Source organism: Desmodus rotundus, chromosome 1, assembly GCF_022682495.2.
Source record: "Desmodus rotundus isolate HL8 chromosome 1, HLdesRot8A.1, whole genome shotgun sequence".
In the NCBI taxonomy this organism is placed as follows: Eukaryota; Metazoa; Chordata; class Mammalia; order Chiroptera; family Phyllostomidae; genus Desmodus; species Desmodus rotundus.
Window position 1 is genome coordinate 53141004 of NC_071387.1, and position 12705 is coordinate 53153708.

General features: G+C 42.1%; 1 protein-coding gene across 5 annotated transcripts in view; it reads right to left on the reverse strand.

Moving 5' to 3' along the window:
- Window positions 1-12705, reverse strand: part of SPATA6L (spermatogenesis associated 6 like) — a 63925-nt gene that overhangs the window by 24904 nt on the left and 26316 nt on the right. For all 5 annotated transcript variants that reach the window (XR_006654694.3, XR_006654695.2, XM_045190994.3 and 2 more), the window contains 3 exons: window positions 10119-10221; window positions 7360-7394; window positions 6407-6603 (listed from right to left, as the gene is read on the reverse strand). Coding sequence is in view for 3 of the 5 variants with exons in the window: in XM_045190994.3 (XP_045046929.2) it covers window positions 6407-6603; window positions 7360-7394; window positions 10119-10221 (335 nt within the window). In the remaining 2 variants the exon portion in view is untranslated. The remainder of the gene's footprint in view (window positions 1-6406; window positions 6604-7359; window positions 7395-10118; window positions 10222-12705) is intronic.

Genomic DNA, 12705 nt, shown 5'->3' on the forward strand with positions numbered 1-12705 from the left:
GGGTGACAACAGAGGAAGGGGAAGGGTCAAGTCAAGGAACATCTATAAAGGTTCCATGGACAAGGACAACCAGGGGCAGGAGGAGTGAATATGGGAGGGGAGGATGGGCGGGGCAGAGGAGAGCAATGGGGCAAATATGGGGACAATTGTAATTGAACAATGGATAAAAATTTTTTTAATAAAAAAGTGTTCTTTTTCTTTCAAAAAAAACCCCAGATGTCTTAAAAATATTATTTTCAGTGCCACTTCCCTGGTGGTTGGTCATAATACAGCTTATGACCAACTGTCCTGGTTTGCCCAGGACAAAGATATTTCCCAGAACACAGGACTTCCAGAACTAAAACCGGGGTAGTCCTGGGCAAACCATGTTGTCTTCTTGTGACCATATATTCTTGTCACTTTAATTATGGCCTGATTTACAAATTCACAGTCCAAATATTTCCAAACTTATCAGGTTAGATGACTTTGGCATATAGAACTGGCTGACTCATCAGAGATAGATGATAAAACTCTGGTCTGCAGCCTGAGTCATCACCCTACACACAACTGTGCTTATTTCCTATGATAAACTTGCATAAACTTCCCCCTGCCTTCCGGCAAAGCCCTAACTTTTTTGGCTTGGCTTAGATGGTTCCCCTCAGACCCTCAGCCGTGGTACCCATTATTCCCCCAAGCTAGTCTAACTTCTAAAAGCTGAAAGTGCCCCTTGCCTTTTCACCTCACATCCCTCTCCTCCACTAACTATATTATACCAAATCCCCTCTCCTTAAGTCCCATGTGAAAATGCCTCTCCTCCTTGAAACATTCCAAAAGTACCTTCCTCCTCCCTGATACTCTAATAACATTTGATCTGTACTAGTCTCAAAGTTCCAATTTGTAGAAAGTTTTCAGTGTACCTTTTTTTTTTTTTAATATCCTCTGCTGGGTTGCAAGTTCTCCAAGATCAGGAGAAATGTCTTAAATGTTAGCATTTCCATTATAGGCCTAGTAGGTTGACTATCCTGTTTTCCCTCTGAGGCATTTTTTTCTCGTATTCAGCAAATATTAATTGCATGTCTATTAAGTGCCATGAATTGGTAAATAATTTTTCTTGTGTCTTTTTCTTAATTGATGTATAATTGATGAGGCACTCTTTTTTTAAAAAGATTTTATTTATTTATTAACAGAGGGAAAGAGAGGGAGAAAGCGAGTGAAAGAAACATTATTGTGTGGTTGCCTCTCATGCGCCCCCTACTGGGGACCTGGCCCACAACCCAGGTATGTGCCCTGACTGGGAATTGACCCTACCACCCTTTGGTGTGCAGGATGAAATACTCTTTTAACCACAGGGATTATACACTCCCCTACTCATTCTACCCTCCCCTACTAACACACAATGCCGATCCCAAAGATTTTGACTCAAGAGATATGAGGCAACTCTTTACTGAGCCAGAGTTGAGAACCACTGGCCTGCTTCATAAAAATACTCATGAACTTCCAGTCAAGATGTCAGTGTAGGTAACCACAGTAATGGCATCCTCCCACAACCACATCAAAATTACAACTCAACTACAAAACAACCATCATTCAGAACCACCTGAAACCTAGTTTAACGGAAGTCCTACAATAAAGGGTTTAAAGAAGAAGCTACATCAAAACTGGTAGGAGGGACAAAGACATGGCATGGGATGGTCCCACATCCACTTGTGGCAGATAAAAATCAGGAGGGATACCTTAATGGTGGAGGTCTCCCCTGAAGGGTGAAGCCCCTGAGCCCAGGGTTCCACTGCCAGGAAGAGAAGTCCCTATAACTTCTGGCTGTAAAAACCAGCAGGGATTGTGCCTGAGGGAGGGAGACAGAAGGCTTCTGGACGCCCAGACAGGTCCTCTTCAAGAGCCCAGGCATGGACTTACTCTGATACACTCCCTCTGAGTTCCAGCATTGGGACAGCAGCTCAAAAGGCACCAGAGACATACCAGGAGGAATTGAATTGTCTGGCATCAGGGTGAGAGCTGGGGTGAGCAGCAGTCTGCCAGACAAAAAAGCTGGCAGAAGCCATTGTTCCTTTTCTAAGCCCTCCCCCAACTAAGCTGGTAGGTGAGCACCATGTCTGAGTACCCATCAACCTGGCTCATACTGTTTGCCCCACCCTGTTGATTCCCTGAGATCCTGCCCAACCCAACTTGTGGGCTCACCCAAGCTATTTCTATGGCTTGTCTTGGCTAACACTTCAGACATTCCTAAAATCTCTCAAACAAGTAGTTTCTGGCCTCAGCATGCCCGGTACTTCTTGCTAAGTGGCCCTAGGCCCAGCAGTAGCAGCATCCAGCCTTGGTTCACAGCCTGGCCTCACCTGGGCACCTCCAAGCCCAGCACAAGTAGTATCCATCTGCAGAGCACTTTGTAGCTTATGCTGGGTGGCCACAGGAGGCATACAGATGGAAATTAACCTTGGCCTGCACCTCCTGGGATGCCCCAGAGCCAGCGCACCTAGTTGACAGCTTCAGACCATGTCAAAGCACCATTCAACCACCTCCACAAGCGACACACTCGAGGGGCAGACTCAGTGGGCACCAGAGTCCTGCTGAAGTAAGTCCTGCTCTGTGAGGTGAGCCCCTGCACAGCTGATCCTCCACGGTCGGAAGCTGGTCGTCACAGCAAGTCCTTACAGCTTATCAATCAACCTGGGGGTAAATCCCTCCCATATATGCCAACAGCAATCAAAGCTCAACTACAGGAGAAGGGTGCACACAGTCCACACAGGGGAGCACACATGGAGTGCCCAGCTTGGATGACTGAGGAGTCTGTGCCACTGGACCCTACAGAATAACTACTACATAAGGCCACTGTACTAAGCCTGGCAGATGTAGCAGTTCTACCCAATTCACAGAAACAAACACAGAGAGGCTACCAAAATGAGACAAAGAAACATGCCCCAAATGGAAGAACAGAACAAAACTCCAGAAAAAGAGCTAAACAAAATGGAAATAAGCAATCCACGAGAGGCAGAGTTCAAAACACTGCTTATAAGGATGCTCAAGGAACTTAGTGAGAACTTCAACAGCATAAAGGAGGACATGGAAACCATAAAAAAGAACTAGTCAGAAATGAAGAATACACTAAATTAAATAAATAATAATTTACAGGAAAACAAGAGTAGAGTAGATGAAGCCAAGAATCAAATAAACCATTTGGAATATGAGGAAGCAAAAGACACCCAATCAGAACAGCAAAAAGAAAAATGAACCCCCCCAAAATGAATATGATATAAGAAGCCTCTGGGATAACTTCAAGTGTACCAACGTAAGTGTCATGGGGAGTGGGGGGAGGCTGGAAGGTGAAGAGAGAGAGCAAGAAATTGAAAACCTATTTGAAAAAATAATGACAGAAAACTTCCCTAACCTGGTGAATGAAACAGACGTACAAGTCCAGGAAGTGCAGATTCCAAACAAGATGAACCCAAAGAGGCCCACACTAAGACACATCATAATTAAAATGCAAAAGGTTAAAGACAAAGAGGGAATCTTAAAAGCAGCAAGAAAAATGTAGTTACCTACAAGGAAGCTTCCATAAGACTATTAGCTCATTTATCAACAGAACTTTGCAGGCCAGAAGGGATTGGCAAGAATTATCCAAAGTGATGAAAAGTAAGGGCTTACATCCAAGATTACTCTATCCAGTAAATGTATCATTTAGAATTGAAGGACATATAAAGAGCTTCTCAGACAAGAAACAGCTGAAGGAGCTCATCACCACCAAACCAGTATTATATGAAATGTTAAGTATCTTCTTTAAGAAGAGCCCTGGCTGGGTGGCTCAGTTGGTTGGAGCATTATCCCATACACCAAAAGAGTGTGGGTTTGATTACTGGTCAGAGGATGTACAGGAGGCAACCAATTTCTCTCTCACATCAATGTTCCTCTCTCTCTCCCTCCCTCCCTCCCCTTCTCCCTCTCCCTCTCTCTCTAAAATCAATAAACATATCCCTGGATGAGAATTTTTTTAAAAAAGCAAAAACTATGAGCAATGAAATGTGATAGTCTGGCTAGTGTGGCTCAGTGGATTGAGGGCTGACCTGCAAACAAAGGGTCAGTGGTTCGATTCCCAGTCTAAGGCATAAAGTCTGGGTTGAGGGCCAGGTCCCCACTAGGGGGTATGTGAGAGGCAACCACACATTGATATTTATCTCCCTCTACTTCTCCCTCACTAAAAATAAATTTAAAAAATATTTGTAAAAGGAAGAAATGTGATAAAATGACAATAAATACATACCTATCAACAACAGAATCTAAAAAAAACAAAGTAAATGAACAAGCAGAACAGAAATTGATTTATAGATACAGAGAACATTTTGATGGTTGCCAGATAGGAGGTAGATTGGGGGATGGATGAAAAAGGTGAAGGGATTCAGTACAAATCTGTTTTTGCAGAGTAGTCATGGGGATGCAAAGTACAGCACAGAGAATATAGTCAATAATATTCTATGAACCATGTGTCAGATGGGCATGAGATTTATTGGGATGATCAGGATTTACATATGTAATGTCTACTCACTCAGGCATACACCTGAAGCTAATATAATATTGCATATCAACTGTAATTGAAAAGTTATTTAAATAAAGAAAAAACAAAAAGATACTCATGAAAGGTTGGTTGGGTGAATGAATGCATAAGCCATCTAACAAATTTATTTAAGAAGAAATGAGGCCTTCTTAGACCTCCTTCCTGATGGAATTAGCCTCCTCCTGCTCCGTCTTGCCCTGCATTTGGATCATGCTTCTCTCAAGCGCAGATCGCAGCCCATCTCACATTCAGGACGTGGGAGCACACCTGCCTCCCTTGTCTAGCGAGTGAGCCACTGGAGAGCAAGGGAGTGTGTCTCACGACCATGTACGCTGCACAGAAAAGGTGCTCAGTAAGTGGACACTCCATCCATTCTCTCCGAAAAGTGCTGTGCTGATTACAAAGAGTTCGGGTGATGTAGAAAAACTAGGCACATGGAAAAAAGCCATGGGTTTCCCCCAGTTCTGGTAGAAGAGAAGCACTTTGGGGCTCTCTGAGGATGGATGTTTGATCATTACCCTCATTTTATAGTTCAGGAAACTAAGGCCTAAAAGGCCGAGTGTTCGTGTTCAATCACACCTAACACTTGGAGACAATGAGCACTACCGCTCAAGTTTCCTGACTGCCAGCAGTTGATGGCTGTTTCCCTCTCCATTTAAAATCAATTCTGTCTTTACATCTCTCAGGTAACCCCTCCTGCTTTGCCAACCTGCCACATTCCAGGGTGGTAGAAACAGGATAACCTGACAGAGAGGCAGGCCAGGCACAAAGGGGGGATAAATATATTTCTGACCACCTGTCTTGGGGGGGCCAAGGCCAATTTTCAAAAATCTATGTTATATTATTTTCTCTCAATAAAGTAACTTATCAAAAACTCACATTCTTTAATAGATTTTATTGAAATACTTGATTTGGTTTCCTCAAGCCCATGATTAAACATTTTACTACAAAGTTTTTCTATCATTTCTGAAAAACACTAAGAATGCACTACCACTTTCTTAGTCTACCTCAAACTTAATATAATTCCTATTAAAATGTCAGGGTCACTTTTGTTTTAAGATATTTGCTATGAGCCCCTTTGTGAGTAAGTGTGTTATTTTGACATAGGGCTGTATCTCATTCTCATCACTAACAGTGCAGAGTAAAGCAGACTCCTATTCAGAACAACTATCTCACTAGCATTATCTGCGCTACCTCTTCCCTGGAGTTAAGCTGATCAACCGTCCTGGTTGCCAGGGACTAAGGGGTTTCCCCAGCACGCAAACCCTCAGGGTTAAAACAGTCCTGGGCAAACCAGATGGTTAATCACGTTGCTGGAGAGTGAAATTTGCAAAATAAAAGTTCCCGTTCTCCATCTCCGACCTGCCTTCTGGACATATGCAACCATAGTTTTTAAAATTTGTGACAATAATATAAACACACCAGGAAACCATGTCTGGAAAAAAGAGAAAGAAAATATATCCACATGTCGTTCATGTTTGTCTTTGGGCGACAGGACTATGGGTGGTTTTTTTCACTCCTTTTTGTTTTTCTGTAATTTCCAAATTTTCTATAGTAAACGTTTTTATATTGGTGAAATCAAAAGCTTGAGTTTTAAAATATGTAACATCTAAAAATGGATAGAGTATCTATGCCACATTAGCTGTCTGTCCCATTCTCAACAAACATCCTGAGATATGTTCCAGGGACAAGTGAAAAGGCCAAACTTTTACTTTTGGGGAGATCTTTAAAGGAATACTAATTTTTCATATCAAGGTGTCTCAGCTGAATATTCCTGAGGAAGCAGACTAGCACAGTGACCGGCCTCACTCCTGCCAGAACACAGGCACTCTTCAAGCAAAGAGCTGGGTGCTTGCTGCTGACCTTGCTCGGCGAAGGGGCCGATCCAGACGAGGGCTGGGAGATCTGGAGTGCTGGGAGGTGGCAAATGAAGTTTCCAGGCGGCAATCGGCATCCCCTTGGTTATCGTAACTGGGTGAGGGCTTTCCAAACTTACTTGAATCTAACCGTGATGGTGACTCATTCCTTAAAACAATCCGTTCATCTGGCTCTTTGATAACCTGAGTGACAATGTGCATTACTCTTTAGTTGTAGTTTTCCTTTTCTTTGCTTAATTCAAAGCTGGGGTGGGGTGGGACAAGGAAGAGAACTGGGGGTAAGGTGATGGAATACCTGCCCTGGGGTATCTCCTGCTATAAAAGAGGGGTGGGAGTAGAGAAGACTAGAGACAACAGGCTCTGGAGTCAAGGTCAAGGAAAGATGACTAAAATTCTGTATGTCTGGCATGTATATATTAACCAGCCAAAATAAACTCATGCTCTAAACTTGGGACTTGTGAGGACTGGGGATTATTGGGTTTGGGAGAGGTAATAATTTTAAACAAAACATTTAAATGCTCTGACATAATAAGAAGCACAGTATGCTCCATTTTCTTTGCATATATCTGTCCCCATGGTGTAGCACAGAACTTTGCCTCTTCACCTTGACAAACCAATTTACCACCTCTATGTATAAAAGTATCCCACTAGAGAAAGAGCAATGAAAATTCTACTGATAAAGTAGGTGTTGGGCCTGCATACACCCTCACTAGTGATTCATCCTACAAATGCAAACAGTTTCTATGAGGGGGACAGACTAAAGCAAAGCAAAGCAGACAGTGGAGCCTGGGGACCTCTTAAACTCCAGGGAAACTACAGCAATTCCGTAAGCAGCACTAGCTAGAAATGTACTTTTCACCAGTCACTGGAGAAAAGCACAGTAATTGACATTAAATAGCTGGAAATAAATTATTTTACAAATGCTACTTCTAAAATTACCTTTATGTTAGCTGCAAGGCTGTCGAGTGAAGATGCTAGAAGAAAGAGGAACAGGTGATTCAATGACTCATCATTACCAGTTACCCCCTACACTGCAGCACAAAAACATTACACAATGAATTATTAGAGAACTTAATGCTCCCTTGCAAATTACACTATCACTTTGAAGTCTCCCTTGAGTCACAGCAGTTCTATGAGTTATTCTGTCCTCTCGAAGCCAACAATGAGGTTCTATCGTTAATGACAGCGCACATGGATATGGGAAAGGTAGAAGAGAGTCCAAAGTGAGACAGTAAGTTCAGTAACCCCTAAGCAGCCTGGGAAACTCATATTTGCCCAGGTGCTCAGAGCCGAAAAGAAAGCCATGTGCTTCAAATATAAAATTCACATATGCTGCTGCTTCTGCCGTTCCCTTTATGTGTGGTTTTCGTGGAATCCTATTTAGGCAGGCCCTCTTGAGGACACTGGTTCAAGGCAGACACAGTGTTAAATTGAGACAACGAAGACATAAAAGCTTGGAGACACATGACAGGGCAAGAGTGTGAATCATCATGATTATCCCAACACTGAGAACGAGTAAATAGACCTAATGCCAGAGAACAGGGAGAATGACTGGAAGGTGCGGAATTTAATACACATAAACAAAACAAGGCTGAATTGGATTTTTCCATGTTGAGAAGTGAAGTGTTTTTGGAATGCGCATTTGCAAGGCTGTGCTAAAGCTCCCATGGCTTCCCGCAGTGTGACTGGGGCTTAAGCAGTGAGAGGGGCTTTTCCTGACTGCTGATTCCCCTGGTGCCACTGGCTATAAGAAGGAAGCTACAAAAAGGGATTTTAAAGTCTGGAAACTGTCATGTCCTCTGGGCAGGCAGGTATGTATGTGTCCCTCTTATCCCAGACGCTCCCTTCTCCCAGTTGGGCAGGGAATGGGCAACGCTAAGGCCTTTTTCAGACACAGCCACAAACCTGCCCCACAGTCCCCTGCCCGTGATTTTGAGCACTCCCTTCCACGGGGGCTTGTGTTTGTTCCTTTGCTGCTCACGGTGCAGTCCGTGGCCCAGCAGCATCGTATCACCTGGAAGCTTGTTAGAAAAGAACGATCACAGACGCCACCCAGCCCTACTGAGTCAGAATCTGCAGTTTAACAAGATCCCAAGGTGATACAAATGTCCAATCAAATCTCAGAAGCACTGCTTTGCTCTGCCTTAGGCCTGGATGAATGAGCTGACAGGTGGCCGAAGCAAAGGTCTGACTTGGAAGCTATAGGATCTGAGCCCAGAGGTCTGAATGTCTTCTCTAAATGTAAGTGTGCCAAAGACTTGGTGTGTGACCTGTACACATTCTGTAACCTCTCTGGAACCTTAGTTCTCCACCTGCCAGGATTAGTAAAAACTAAAGGCCAAGACTGATGTGGTGTGTGACCCCTATCATAATTGGGCCAGCATTGAGACCAACTGGTCCTCTCTGGGAAAGGTCATTTGCTATTGCCGGATTTCACAGTAATAGGAAAGTAGCTGCTTTTACAGGCTACCTGGTGAATTTCAATCCAAAGGATTTAAATTAAATGTCAGAGGTGATAAAGCACTTTCTGTGTCAAATTGTACTCCGTCCTTGGTTGGCTGCAGTCAAACAGTCACCAGGATCCAAGGACACCGGCTTCAGTTACCAGAAGAGACTGTGCAGCCCTTTAAAACTATAAATCTTTAAGCTTAAGATAGGAAACCCTGTTGCAGGGATGGTACCAGTCCAGTCCCACCAGGAGTAAGAGAATGGGCCACCATCATCCCTTTCTAGCCCAAGAATCTTTCTTAAGGTCAGGAATGGCTGAACTTCACTGCCATGACCTTCAGTATTGACACGGTTCATGTATTTCAATCAAAGACAAAGGTCTCCAAGGGATGCTTCAACCCACTGACTCTCAATGTGTGGTCCAGGGACCTCCCCGGGTGACTCCCAAGCCCTTCAGGGGATCTGCAAGGTCAAAACTATTCTCCTAATAATACTATGACATAAGTTGCCTTTTTCACTCTCCTTCTGTCATCACTGTACAATGGAGTTTTCGAAAAGCTACATAACTTCTTGGCCTTTTGTCTAAGATCAAGTGTAACATCAGAAAAGCTACACAGCACGTCGTAATGTCGCCACTCTGACACTATGACGGTGGAATGTGTGCTTGTGTATTCTTGTATTTTACAAAGTTCTCAGTTTTCATTTCTAATATGCTAAATACTAACAGACATCATCCACATAAGCAAAAGCTCTTTGGGGTCCTCAATTTTCATGACACCTGAGAGTCTGAGATCCCCTGCCTTAACTGTTTCAGAGTTGACTCACCTCCTCACTAACACGGACTCTTGTAAAGCAAATGTAATGTCTCCAATCACCTGCTCTTTCCTATCCAGAGAAATGGCGAGTCTTATTTGTTCGCTATCAGTGATGCCTTTGCAAGGAGTCCGCACCAAACCAAGCTGCTCCCTGCTTTTCCAGCCCAGCCAGGAAACAAATGCTGCCAGAGCACACGAGGGGACCACGCTATCCGGCGCAGTCTCCTTCAACAGCTAGGGGAACTCTGAAACAGCTTCTCAGCGACTCTGCTCCGTGGGAACTCCTTCCCTGAAACCCCACAGGGGGAGAGCACTTGAGAGTTAAACCCCAAGTTTCCAAAGAAACGTGTGATTCCACAGCATGAAAGAAGATTGAGAAGTAGGTACATTTGTTCCCACAGGAATATGTACAGGAATAACAAGAAACTTGAATACCTCTTCTCATTGGAAAGGGAAAGTGTGAAAACTTGGATTTTCTTCTAGACTTCCCAGAATAATGCTCTGAAATATTCTCACCAAAGGGCTTTGCACTGTCCACCTGAAAGAAAAGGAAAGAAATGAGATTGGAACCCACCATAGCTTGTATTACCCTCTCTACATGACCTGTAATGCCTTCCTCCCCCCCTGCTGCGGGTCAAGCAAGTGGGAAAAGAAGGTTGGGAATAAATTAAATTGCAGCCTTCATGTACAATAGATATTATCCCAGTACGGGAAGATGTCTGTCCCTATGTCCACTGAGCCTAGGTCACGGAGAGATAGGCTAAACGTTAACATAAAGAACTAAAGTTGGACACAAGTTATATTCCAACCACTGGTAAGCATCAAGCCCAGAAAAGACTAAGTGAAGTTCATTTTGCATTTTTTTAAAACAGGGCAGAGTTTCATGTTCCCAAACAGTCTCAGCAGTGCTGGCCTAGGTGGGGTCCTCCCTGAAGACCAGGGATTATCACAAGATGACAGTTCAGCTTCCACATCCCCTGCCAGTCTGAGTGACTATATTATTTTACTTAAGGTGACCATACTTTCACAAACTGGACAATGTGATCTGCAAACAGGTAAAATAAATAGGGAGAGTTGCTGGATTTGCTTTACCTTGTTTATTTGTTGTTTTTTTTTTAATTTCAAGAAGAGAGATTATAACATTACTTTCCATTCTACTGGAAGAAATATACTGATTAGAATTCACAGTTTCCACAATATTAGGTCTTGTAAATTTAAATGCTTCTACTTAAAGCAACACCAGATATCAGGAAATCTGGCTAAATGAAAGAGAATGTATAGAGCACTTATAAAAGAGTTTCATACTTAGTAAAGGCTAGATAAACTTTTAAATGAAATAAATAGCAAGCTAGTTTTATTACCTAAGAAATCTACCAAGATTTTAAAGTTATCCACCCTATAACAGCACAAAGTTGTATTTTACAAAAATGTATTTCAAATGGAATACATTAGACTGTACAATAAACTCAATTCAACAGTATTTTTGTGATGCTATGTTTAAAGAACGGTTGCTAGATTTTTGCCAGACACTTTTATCCAAGTCACCATGAAGAAAACAGCTGTTCTGTGTTCTTAGCCAAAGAACATCTCCACACTAGCTAAAAACCAACTCTGAATATGGTCATCTCAACAACAGCTTGACTTGGGGTTTGCCATGCTTCACATCTGGTATCAAATGTACAAACATCACCACTGGTGACTTTAGGTCAAATTATCAATTTGACGATAATGTCAATAGTTAACTAATAGAATTATTAGAACTACTGGAGAATAAGTCATGAACTAGAACAGAATGGCGTTAATGAAGAATATGAAATATTAGAAATGCTTTTAGTGTAATATTAACTGTATATATTGAGAAACTTATCTATGTATTGTATAGTATAATTACAGATTTGTGGAAAAATAAGGCCTTTTGAATATAAAAAGGTGAAAGAAAATGCATTAATTAAATAAGTTATTTAATTGTTTTTATTATGCTGGTGCACCTATAGGTAATTTTTTTTAATATTTCAATATTTTCCTTACTTTTTATCGTAGTCAAAAAATTTAAGGAGACTAAAGAACTAGTGTGATTAAATTTGCCAACGACTCTGAAGGTTAAATCTAAAATAAATTTAATCAAGGGCTTTGACTATGGCATATTATTGCTTCTTCCTGCATATACATCTTTCCTGCTCTTTAAAGTATGGTCAACGGGCAACCACCACATTTAAAACTTCAAGCAGTTTTCTTTAAAACTGATGAAGCTTTAGTTTTAGATTCATACAGAGTATATGCCAGCCTTTGTTATGTGTCTTCTACCTATCAGTTCATTGATTCTTCTGGGTAACGGTTGCCATGACACTCTTAATTAACAACTTTCAAAAATTAAAAGCAGGGATAGCTTCTGGAGATCAAGTCCTCTGTACAAAATGTCTTTACAGGAATTTCCTAAACATGACTCTAGGAAGGGAACATAATTTAATCAGTTATTATTCAGTTTGAATTCCCTTTTTAATATTTTAAGTATATTTTATTGGTTATGCTATTATAGTTGTCCCATTTTTATCTCCCTTTTATTCCACTCTGCCCTGCACCTCCCCCTCCCACCAGCATTCCCCCCTTAGTTCATATCCATGGATCGTACATACAAGTTCTGTGGCTTCTCCATTTCCTATACTATTCTTAACCTCCCCCTGCCTATCCTATGCCTACCAATTATGCTTTTTATTCCCTGTACCTTTTCCCCCTAGTCTCACTCCCCCCCCTCCCCCTCCCCGCTGGTAACCCTCCATATGATCTCCATTTCTGTGATTCTGTTCTGTCCTGTTCTAGTTGTTTGCTTAGTTTTTGTTTTTTAGGTTCAGTTGCTGATAGTTGTGAGTTTGTTGTCATTTTACTGTTCATAGTTTTGATATTCTTTTTTTAAAATAGATTTTATTTATTTTTAGAGAGGTGAAGGGAGGAAGAATGTGAGAGAAACACCGATCAGCAGCCTTTCTCTCGCCTCCACCCAGGGACCTGGCCTGCAACCCAGGCA